This window comes from Alosa alosa, chromosome 10, assembly GCF_017589495.1.
Source record: "Alosa alosa isolate M-15738 ecotype Scorff River chromosome 10, AALO_Geno_1.1, whole genome shotgun sequence".
Lineage (NCBI taxonomy): Eukaryota > Metazoa > Chordata > Actinopteri > Clupeiformes > Clupeidae > Alosa > Alosa alosa.
The window spans coordinates 24,854,792-24,866,432 of record NC_063198.1 but is presented as its reverse complement, the minus strand read 5'-3'; the positions used below and the strand labels follow the sequence as shown (position 1 = coordinate 24,866,432).

At 41.9% G+C, this 11,641-nt stretch overlaps 2 protein-coding genes across 2 annotated transcripts; one reads left to right on the top strand and one right to left on the bottom strand.

Moving 5' to 3' along the window:
• Positions 1-472: 472 nt before the first annotated feature.
• On the bottom strand, positions 473-5,185 carry tmem167b (transmembrane protein 167B). Its single transcript, XM_048254933.1, has 3 exons — positions 5,050-5,185; positions 2,676-2,807; positions 473-1,627 (listed from the first exon to the last, which is right to left on the bottom strand). Exons 1-3 carry the CDS (start codon positions 5,057-5,059, stop codon positions 1,545-1,547), a joined length of 225 nt encoding a protein of 74 aa, XP_048110890.1. The 5' UTR covers positions 5,060-5,185; the 3' UTR covers positions 473-1,544.
• A 2,545-nt stretch (positions 5,186-7,730) lies between these two features.
• On the top strand, positions 7,731-11,383 carry si:ch211-160o17.6 (protein FAM107B). The gene is made up of 4 exons (XM_048255500.1): positions 7,731-8,256; positions 8,923-9,328; positions 10,776-10,911; positions 11,079-11,383. The coding sequence occupies exons 2-4, from the start codon at positions 9,225-9,227 to the stop codon at positions 11,178-11,180; spliced, it is 342 nt and encodes a 113-aa protein (XP_048111457.1). The 5' UTR covers positions 7,731-8,256; positions 8,923-9,224; the 3' UTR covers positions 11,181-11,383.
• The last annotated feature ends 258 nt before the right edge of the window (positions 11,384-11,641 follow it).

Genomic DNA, 11,641 nt, shown 5'->3' with positions numbered 1-11,641 from the left:
ATTGAACTACAAAGTGACGACTTCTGTCTTCTGTCTGCTCATGGTATATGAAGTCTCTGTGGTGGTTGTTATTCTGTGAAGTCCTGTGTGTATGTGCCAGGTGTTTGTGGAGCCAAAGACACATTTCCACTTGATTGGATGATAAAGATTCTATTCTAAAGTGACACAACTGGGCAACTCGGTTAAGAACATTTCCCCCAACTTTCCCACTTGTTGTTCCCACTTAAGGCTGCATTCACATAGACTTTCCCCACGGGATCCCCAATTATTCCGACACCACATCAATAAATTAAACTAATAGTTGAGTTTGTTTTTGTTTATCAGGGGGAATAAAACCCTGGGGTTCTTCTAATAGGAGGTTTGTACTTACACTGTGTTATCTTGGCCAGGCTTTGGACTAACTTACATCCTATAGATATATCCTGGTTAAAACAGTACACATGTTTGCATTAAGAAAAATTGTACAATGATGTTCAGGGTTTAACTATATATTTTCTGTGCTTCACAATGTATATACAAATAATTTCACACTAACATCCAAGTCTTTATGTGACAAGAGCAGATCAGCTGATGGAAAATGTTACAGATAATGAGTGAGTCTGAACGCAGAAGGGATCATAATTGAGATATTAATAAGAAATTACAATCACAAGTAGACAGGTGCAAAAAATGAACATGGAATGAAAAAGCATGACAAAGTTCTAAAAAACGTTCACTTCCCGATTTCAACTCTTCCTCTTAGTCACAAACTCACATCCGTCTTTTTCTTATGAGCTTGGCATTAAAACACAGTAAAATTGGAGATGGATAGAAATGTTCTATTCTGTCTCAACATATTTCAACATAATCTTGCTGCAATACTTAACCCCAACACAGGGAAGTTGACTACCCACCACCACCCTTCACCACACACCCAGGATCACAGCCCTTCATTTTTAACCACAAGCAGCTTTTTACAAAAAAATGAATTACATGTTGGCAGTCAGTATGCCTGCACTGGTAACAGTTACTAATCCAGCTCTTGCCACAATATCTCTGTAAGTACTGATAGGCAATAAGTCATCTGGCCTACCAGATGGGTTTAATTTACAGAACGAGGAAGACTGAGCTTGAATTCTATTTAGTCATGTGAGATGGCATATTTTATCATAAGGAAAGTCGTAGAGTCCGTATTTACGGGAATAGTAGTTTTTCCTGTCTTGGGACAGAATTCTTGGTTCTGTTCATTGGGCCAAACCTTCGCCTTGTTTTACCCTCCTTGGTTTCCAGAACTTTTCCAGAACTCATCTTTAAAGGGGAATAGTTGCTCTGACAAGAACCAACAGGGATGTGTGCACCTGACGGTGAGATTTTTCTCCTTGTGCGGAGAGACTGGTTTCAGGAAAGACGAAGCGGTAGGAATCAAGGACTTAAGAGGTTTGGTGACAAGGCGTTCCAAAAACTGACCAGAGGGGGGCAGTGTTTGCCTGACACACCCCTACACCTCTTGACCACTCGGGGCACATAGTTCACACAACAGTGTCCATGTATGATGTATGCCTCTATCATTTCAGAAAGACCACGTAGAAAGCCATTGAGAGACAGGATAACGCTACCGCGAAGTGAAGCCGTGTCCCAATCACCGCCGCTGAAACAGACAGAATAAGAGAAACGACACAAAAACACACATTAGACATCAAACACACACTCCCACATAGCTGAACATTCAACAGAAACAATACTTATTAGCACTTAAACCACACTAGCGTTACTTATTAGCACTAAACCCACACTAGCATTACTTATTGCTGCAATGTTGAGGAGCTGAAAGCCAACAATTATATTTTCCTGTAGCAGTAGGCTATTGTTCATTGTGTCTATGTGTTTATGGTTCTTTCTTATGGTTATGGAATTTAGCAGACAATTTTGTCCAAAGCAACGTACAAAATAAAACAATACAATAGTTAAAAATTAACAGTAAACAGTTGTAAGAAGTTGGTAAGACTACAATAATGTCAATGCAATATATTAGCAGACACCTGTGTCCAGAGTGAGTATCTTGTCTGAATAGTAAGTCTGTATGTATTGTATGTGTACATTGTCTACTATCTATATATTTTACTGGTAGAGTGGCACCAACAGCCTGAACCAGATTTATTGTATATGTAAATATGCTGATTCTCATTCTCAGCCTCTGTGCACTAGCTTACTTGAAGTCAGCAAATCAGTTTTCTTGTTGACCAGCTTGTTGACCTGGCTGTCCACAAGCACTTCAAGATGAGTGCTGTAGTTGTACCAAAACATAAGAAATACAATGTATGCGAGTCTTAATGTCCGTGGGTGGCTCTAAGGAGCACTACTGTGTGCCACTCTGCTTGGCTTCAAGTCGTTATAAAAGCGATTTTAGCTTCCACCTTTTTCCTAAAAATGCCAGTCTAGTTCAGTGGGTGCACAAAATAATGAGGGAAGGATTTACGGTGAGCACACGATTTCAGGTGATGTTGACAGCGATGTCAACGAACAGGAAACTGATTTGCCGACTTCAAGTAAGCTCGTGCACAGAGCCCATAATGAGATAAAGCAATAAAGGAATATTGACTATTCAATGTAGATATTCATCTAAACAAAGAATGAACGACACACAATCAATGTGCAGTTGTCTGGTGGTGACTGCATATGATTTAGGCCTAACCAACCTTTATAAAAGACGCCCCACACCCCTTTCTTCTCTGACAGCAACCAACTGTTGAGTCGGGGGACCTTTTTGAGGTATGCACATGTGCAAATAAACAGGAGTCCAAACACCAGGATCCCGTCAAAAGAGTATACTGTGGAAAGACAACATATTAAAGTTACAAACGAATGCAAAATAAGGTAAACATATTAGGCCGAAGAGTTAGGCCCGCAAGCTAAATAAACTTATGTGCTAACGTTATACTTCACACAAAGCACCATAACATTTTGTGACCCTTTATAATCATGAAATTCAACTCAAATATTTGTACATAGAAGAATCCATTAGAAGAGGCGAATGCACAAAACACAAATCTACATAGCTCTGGGTGTTGATCTTGGCGGAACCAGTCTGACAGCTCAGCTGGCCAAGCCAACAGCAGGGAAATATATAGGACTGCCACCGCCGACCCAGTCTTAACTTTAACGTTGCCAAATTAACTTTTAATACATTTTAGCCAAATTTACAACTTTTAAACATTTTTGTAAAATGGCATTATACATCAATATTCATGTCAATAAGACCATAGATCCAACTGATGCTAAAGCCAGTAAGTTCCTTAATGTGTTGGGACAGTTTAGAGCTAGCATGTTACAGGACCACCCACAACCTCGCTATTACCCAGATCCCTTTCAGTAAATGATATAAATATGTCCATCATTGTGTCATCTTTTAATATTGTACTAATTCGCCATGATCTAAAAGGACATTAGCAGAACAGCAGTTCATAGCTCTTATGGAGAAAATTTAGATATTTTACATCATCCCATTACAACCCAAATTAAAAAAGATCATGTAGGAAAGCGAAGAACATGGAGAAAAACTAAGTTACAGGTTCACCGTGCCATTCCAGAAAAATTGCAAATTATAATGGAGCTATTGAATGGAGGAGGGAACCACTATTCGATAGGCTATTGCATCAAACACCTTTTGACACACTCAGTCAGGCATCCTCTCTAAGATCGCTAAGAATTTGCAGACTTCTTCAAAAACAAAGTTTTCTATAAGGGAGGCTATTGGTAACACAAGTAATATGTTTGATAGTACACCCAAAAACAGCCCCCAAAATTAAGGGTCCTTTAGCACTATTACTCAATCTGAGCTTGGTAAAATTATAACTCAAACCGCCTTCAACATGTGTTTTAGATCCAATCCTATATGAAGGCTTAGCTCCCTTTTTTTCTCAAGGTAATAAATACCTCATTAGAAACAGGTATATTTCAACTGCTTTTAAAACCGCTGTTGTGAAACCTTTAAAAACTTGACCATACCAATCTGAGCAACTACAGGCCTATATCAAATCTATCGCAAAGTAATTTGAAAAAGTTTTTTGCAATCAGTTAAATACCTTCCTCAACGAAAACAGTATCCTTGAAAAATTCCAATCAGGTTTTAGATCAAATCACAGCACAGAAACGCTCTAGTAAAGATAGTCAATGATCTCAGACTAGACGACTCAAACAAAGTCTCAATCTTATTCTTCTGGATTTGAGTGGGTGGGTCTCTGATAATGCTCTAAACTGGTTTCAAACCTACATTACTGGCAGAGATTTTTATATCAGTCTAGGAGATCATGTATCTGAAAAACATGACTTGCCTTTTGGTGGCCCAGGGAGCTGCCTTGGTCCCCTGCTATTTTCTCTATATGTCCCCATTGGGAAACGTCATAAGTCAGCATAATGTAAACTTCCACGCCACGCAGATGATACCCAATTGTATCTTTCTGAGATGCAGAGTTAAGTTTAAGCCCCATATCAGTAAAGTTACTCAGACAGCCTATTTCCACTTGAGAAACATTGCCAAAGGAAAAGCTAATTCACTCAGGTTAGACTACTGCAATGCACTTTTCACTGGTCTTCCCAAAAACATCTAAAGTTTCATACAGAACTCTGGGCTAGACTTTTAACTAAGACGAAGAGAGAACACATCACCCCCTGTGTTGGCTGAACTGCAATTGGCTCCTATTTCCTAGCATAGCACCTTCATATATCTCTTGAGCTTTTTAATATCTTATCAACCACAAAGGGAAACAGATCATCCAATCGTTTTAAAACAATGTTTTCTCATAACCTGCCAGATATAGAACAAAACGTTATATAATGACACCGTTATCCAAGCAGTCCAGTAAAAAGTCAATCTTGTAACCCATAAAGATTCGCACAGCCTTGCAAATGGCCCAGGCCACGTCTTCAAAAATCTGTAGCTAGCCAGCCTTAGCTAATGAGCTAGATTCTCAGTTTTATGTCACCTAGTGTGAAGCAAACAAGCCGTGATGGGCTATGGCTCATATGAAACAAATGTCCAAATAGTATAACGTTACTTCCCCTACAACTCACCGTTTGTCATTTTTGCGAGTCAGTGTTATTTTTTATTCTGATGATTTCCCGTCTATTTACCATCCATGCCACCCATCCACCCCTAGTTACAACCATACAACTCAACTAGCTAGCTTGAAGCTTCTACAGACATGGAGAGCAATCCACTGACGAAAAGTGGATTGGGAAAAATGGAACTAGGGTGAGTAGCAGATACCAGAAAGCAAAAGTCGATTGCATAGGACAGCATGTAAAAGACATATTTTAGTTTCCTTGCATTCATTCGTTTCCTTATTGTTATTTATGGCAATATGTTGTTCACATTGTCTCTCAAGATCATGAAGATTAAATTAGGCCTATTTAAAATCTGTTTCAGATTGTTTGTGGGCTAGATCAGTGGTTCTTAACTGGTGGGTCGGCACCCAAAAGTGGGTCGCGGAACCATTCTGGGTGGGTCGCGGAGCTTGTGGTTAAAAAAAAAAGAAGAAATCGCCCATTTCAAATAGACTTAAATTGAGATGAAATGGTGCAGAATCCACAGTGTGCGATGTTCACAATTGCTGGAACATGAGTAAAAATGCCTCATAATAAAGTACACCTGTCAAAGACAGACCTGTCAAGTACTTTAAGGTGACATCAGGAGTTGGAGACTTCACAAATGTAATGCCAAACAGCATGTTCCAAACAAATAGGCCTACAGGCACTTCGCCTTTCTTAGCATGTAGCTCACCAAATCTGTTGTCTTGAACGCTATAAAATATATATGGGTCGTGACTTCATGAACATGGGAAATTGTGGGTCCCAAAGCCAGACCAGTTAAGAACCACTGGGCTAGATCAAAGATATAGAACAAGCTAAGCGCTCTGGATAAACTCTAGCTAAGATCGGCTCTATACCGTTGTGGGTGAACCCAGACGAATCTGAAAGTGCATTTTAATTTGTTCTGCAGATCCACCCGGTACCTCTCCAGTTCATAGCGATTTTTCAAAATCACTGAGAAAGCAGGAACCAATCACAACCACTTATCCGGGATGGATATGCACATCTGTCTCTTCATTGCACAAGTACTTGCCAATGTGTGTCTGCCGTGCAACTTGTGTGCAGTGCTTTAAGACAAGTCTACAGCAACAGATAAAGTACCATTATTGGCCAGATTGCATCGCTTTTTGAGCACTTATCGGGCATCTATTTTGGGTAGAAATACGCGTGCGCAATGCTTCACGAATCACGACACACCAACCTAGCTGCGAGATCACAACACATAATTGGCACGATGTATTCACAACATACCACATGATTGGCATGATGTATTCACAACATACCACATGATTAGCAAGATGTATTCACTTGTCAACTTTTGGCGGCGAAAAGGGTGGAGTGTAGACGACTGCTATGTTTGCGTTACAAACTAACCCCATAGCTCTACAATGAAAGAATTCCATCCAATTGAAATAGTACAACATGGAAAATCATTGTGTGGTGGTCAATGTTGATATTGTGGTGGGCCGCCACAAATTAAGATAATGTATGGGAAACACTAGTATCCTTGCCTATTTTAAGTGGGTACTGAGATGGTGATGCATAGACTACACCACTGCTAGGTGTCTGTGTGTATACCTTTGTAAGTGTGCATCTGTGTGCTTGTCTGTCTGGATGTGTGTGCGAGTCCAGAAAGAGTTTCATCCTCCCTGTCTGTCAGTCTATTTGTTGATCTGCCTGCCCACCTGCTCGCCTGTATATTTGCCTGTCTGTCTGCCTGCCTGCCTCTGTGTCTCTATCTGTCTGCCTGTCTGCCTGCCTGCCTGTCTGTCTGATATCCCCCTCCCCCCCGGCAGAGCGAAACTCTGGCTCAGCCTCAAACTCGGCATCTGGCTGTGTCTGCCTGGCTCCTATAGCTCTAGGACTGCAAGTTCCTCCCATACCCACTGTGGCATTTGACCATCCATACGGTCTAACACCACCGGAGGATGGCCAGCGCAGGAGGGATGTAGTGCAAAGAAACTTATTTATGAAAATGGATGTGGGGGCAGCCGTGGCCTACTGGTTAGCGCTTCGGACTTTGCCGGTTCGAACCCCGACCAGTAGGCACGGCTGAAGTGCCCTTGAGCAAGGCACCTAACCCCTCACTGCTCCCCGAGCGCCGCTGTTGTTGCAGGCAGCTTACTGCGCCGGGATTAGTGTGTGCTTCACCTCACTGTGTGTTCACTGTGTGCTGAGTGTGTTTCACTAATTCACGGATTGGGATAAATGCAGAGACTCACGGGATCAAAAGAGTATATATACTTATACTTATAGTTCAAAATCTTATAGATTCTAGTTAGGCTTTAGCCTGGGTGTTCCCATGCTGCCATGCGCACGATTTGATTCACGCTGCTAAGGCAGCCTGGAGACCATGGAGCAAATTTTCGCCTGAGATAGGGAACCAATCACAGAACAGGGGGGAAAGCAAGACGATGATGAGCTATGCACAGATGCATTTGATAGACATCCGTGGCACCCAATAAACGGATCTGGGCATTTTTTTCAAATACGAGAAAATGAACGTTTGGTTCCCAGACCACGTCTCATTGAGAAGTGGTGGCGCTAGTCAGGCTAGTTTGTTTTCATACCTGGAGATTATTACATTTTCTTTTTCTCAGAGATTATTTTTCATTTTTATTTTCAAGTATGTTCTCTTCATTCCATTCCAGGTTCTGCTGTAAGTCAATGAGAATCACATTGAGCTAATTAGCCTGGGAGAGGATAGAAGCGCAATCCTTACTGCTGATGGACACATGGTGGTCGCTGAGGTTGCAAATCCCTCTGGTGACAGTATAGGGGCTGAGACAGGCAGTTGTGCTGAGAGGTCATCTGCAGTGAGGCGGCTCGGTTCAGCTCCACAGCACCAGCGCAGGTGGCCAGAGTGGGAGCCACCATATGGGCCCCACCAGCCAGACAGCAGGCTGACCTAACGACCCCACCTGGCGGCTCCCTTTTTGTTGGGCGGGTGGAGGTGTGATTACAGCGCTAATCTGATTGTAGTAAAGGGTTTCTGTGCGAGCATCTGCTGAGATGGGACTCCATAACTGAGCGCAGAGGAGGAGAGAGACATTCGTGAGAGGGAGAGCAAGCGAGCGCATGTGTGTGTGTGTGTGTGTGCCTGCTGGCGAGAAGTCCCAGGGAGGCACCTGCATCACTTTACAGTGGACCTTCAACCTCATTAATATGCTTATATATGACACAGCAAAGGTGAGTCTGCCGTCAGCCATGCAGTTTAATGACAGTGAGTTGTTTTGGTTGATATTTTGTTGACTGTGTTTTGCCATAAGGGCTGCAACGATTAATCGTTTTTTTGCCAACTATTAAAATAATCTTAATTTTGATAATTGATTAATCGGTTTGTGTTTTTAAGGAAAATACATCAAAATTCTCTGCTTCTTATTACAGCTTTACTTACTCTTTTATGACAGTGAACTAAATATCTTTGGTGTGTGGACAAAACAAGGCATTTGAGCTCTAATTTTGAGCTCTGGAAAACACTGATTCACCATTTTCTGACATTTTATCGATCAAATAACTTGATTAATCAAGAAAATAATCAGCAGATCGACTATGAAAATAATTGTTAGATGCAGCCCTATTTGCCATTTTGCCTTCATCTTTATCTCATTCATAAGTGCCTACTCTATGTGAGTGGTATAAATGGCTGAAGTGGCTTTGGATAAAAGTGTCAGCTGAATGACTACATGTAAATGTCAGACGATGAAATATGGCACATGCTATAAGAACAGTGAATGAGGAATTAATGTCATTTCTTTCTCTCTGATTATGTCAGACAATACCACAGAAGAGGTATCACTCTATCTCAAGCCTTTATATTTTTGTAAAATAGCAGTGTCATTGCTTCCCATCCAGAAAGAGCAACCCATCTCACTCCCCAGCAGTTTGAACCCCAGGAGATATCGCAGCTTCAGCTGTCAGACGTTCTGATTGAAGAGCTTGTGTCGGTGTGCCAGACTGCTCTCTCCATACCGTGAGATCCTTGTCTCGGTGTGCCAGAGTTATCTCCGTTCCGTGAGGTCCAGTCATCTCCGTTCCGTGAGGACCAGCCATCAGTGTTCTGTGGGGTGTTGTCTTCTCCGTTCCGTGAGGACCAGCCATCTGTGTTCTGTGAGGTGTTGTCTTCTCCGTTCTGTGAGGACCAGTCCTCTCCAGAGATGGCTGAGCCCGAGCTGATTGATGCCAGGAAGTTGGTCCACCCCACCCTTGAGTCCCCTATACACAGACGCCTACTCCGAGAACTGCTGCTCACACACAAATGGTGAGGGAAATGACATTCACAACCAAGCCACACTCTCTGGTAGTTTCTCATTCTATAGGAATGGTGATCAATAAGACTTAGTTATGACTTTATTTGTAATCGTGTTTTTATTTCATTTATTCAGAAAGAGTTTGATTGAACCTGGTTCCATTATACTGTGATGAGTTTTTTTTTTTTAAGTGTCCATAATCATTCTACAAAATGGTTATAACATGAACAGTCTATAGCACCCATGTCAGGAGATCATAGATGATGTGCATACTGATGATTACCCAGTGATGTACAGGTCAAAGTGCATGGTTCGTGTGTGCACATGTAGTTATCAGCACTGGACTGACTGCCCTCCTCAGAAACAGTGAACTGGTTACTACGGTTACTATGCTTTATATCATGAACCAGAAGCCAATTGTGCATTGTGTGTTCTCTTTCTCTCTCTCTCTCTCTCTGTATTCTATTTTGTTGGAACAAAAGGGAAGGACAAAGAGCGCTTACTGACGTACTTACTCTGCAGACATGCCATATGTTTACAGACCACAAGTCATGTCTGTTTAAATCATGTTCGCTTCTCCATAATGGTTTAAAGTGAGGTATATAGCTTACCTTGGCATTTAACTTTACGTTTACAAAGGTATTTCACCTTATTTATTTATAATGAAAGCTCACATGTACTCAAATCACTAGCTTAATGCACACACACACACACAATCACAACACTTATACCCAAAAGTTAACACTATAGTGCACACTGAGTCCCAATACAACAGATGACAGCAACAGGTTCTAGTGCTGACGTAGAGATGTGTAGCAAACAAACTGCTTAACCGAGCACAAGCCTCCAAACACTAATGACACAAGGGAACCACAAAGGAAAGCAGCCAACTGTTTTTGTTTATATGGAGTTCAGAGTAGCCTTAGTTCATCTGGCCAAGTGGCCAATCCATTAGGGGATCAGGAAGAGCGTCTTACCCAGAAACAGACCTCTCAAGCTGGACTGCAGCACAGCAGAACAGCCCTGAGCAGGCTTGGATGTGCAGAGTTCGACCTGGGAGCCTGGGCTTATTATGCAGAGAGAGTTGTGAGCCAAGCCAGCAGATCTCTCTTTCCTTCTGTCCCTCAGTTCTTACGTGCTCACAGACAGTTGTGTTTGTGTCAGTCTTGGTTTTTGTACATTTGTCTCCCTCTGCAGTCAAATGCAGCACTGCTAGGGCCTTATTCTGTCAGTAAAGCAACAGACAGTAACTGTTGACTATTTTGCTCATACACAGAGATTCAAATGTGATGGCTGGTGAAAACCAGTTTAAGTTCATCAACTTCAGTGGTTTGATGAAATCATGTCCAACCTGAGCCAGAAAACAGCATTTTTCTAGCTTCAGACTGAAATGTTATGCACCCTCATGAATGACATGTGATAATGCTTTCATCATCATCACATGAATGCTGACTGCAGGGGACTGTTGCCAGGGGAGAGATCAGAACTTCAGAAGGTTCTAGAACAGAGGAGACTGGAGAAGTGCAGAGAGCAGGCACAGCCCATGTCAGACCTGGAGATGGAGCTACGCAAGCACAGGGAGAGGCTACTCACAGTACGTTTAACAGGAATCCCAACCATACATCGTTTAAAAATGTTATAGCCCAATAACCCCCCCCCCCTTAATTAATCCTACCATACATAAAGTAATGTCTAATAAACCCATAAATAAGAGCATGTTAGCAGGTGTGCTTTGTTTACTTTGTTTGTTTTGTTTGGCAGTATGAGCTGGAGGAACAGAGACGCAGGAAGGAGCAGCAACACCTTCCAGAATTCACCCGAGTGAGGGAGAACCTCAGGCACATCCAGGTGTCGGGCCACTGACAGAATACACACACACACTGGGGATCAAGACACAACACATCATCAGGATCGCTGAGATTGTTCCTGAAAACGTTTGTATGTTTGTATTGAAATCACGCTGATGTACTGATGTTTCATTTCATTTCTGTGGGGTATTCCAAGTATGTGGTTTAGTGACAAACCTGGGTAAGTTGACTCATAGTAAGTGGTAAACCTTAGAAGAGCTGTATGACTTCATTCTCCTAACAAAACAATGCCATGGGGCTCCTGTTGTAGGAGGTTTAACACTTACTTACCCAGGTTTGTCACTAAACACTAAAAAAAATCTGTTTCTTTACACTAGACGGACACACCCATATTGTTCTTAACGGAGCTGATAACTGCTTTATGCATTAATAGCTTTATGATTTGCTGTATGTTTCTTTTTTTTGACGGATGATAAAAATAAACGTGACTTTTTTATTTCCCATCATGACACTTGT

What these genes read in the sequence shown, in the direction of transcription:
- tmem167b (XM_048254933.1), bottom strand. An exon ending in GTGGGGCGTCTTTTATAAAG is followed by an intron (nt 1,628 to 2,675) that starts GTTGGTTAGGCC and finishes TGTCTGTTTCAG; the next exon opens with CGGCGGTGATTGGGACACGG.
- si:ch211-160o17.6 (XM_048255500.1), top strand. Translation starts at nt 9,225, where the DNA reads ATGGCTGAGCCCGAGCTGATTGATGCCAGGAAGTTGGTCCACCCCACC. An exon ending in CTGCTGCTCACACACAAATG is followed by an intron (nt 9,329 to 10,775) that starts GTGAGGGAAATG and finishes TGCTGACTGCAG; the next exon opens with GGGACTGTTGCCAGGGGAGA. An exon ending in ACAGGGAGAGGCTACTCACA is followed by an intron (nt 10,912 to 11,078) that starts GTACGTTTAACA and finishes TTTGTTTGGCAG; the next exon opens with TATGAGCTGGAGGAACAGAG.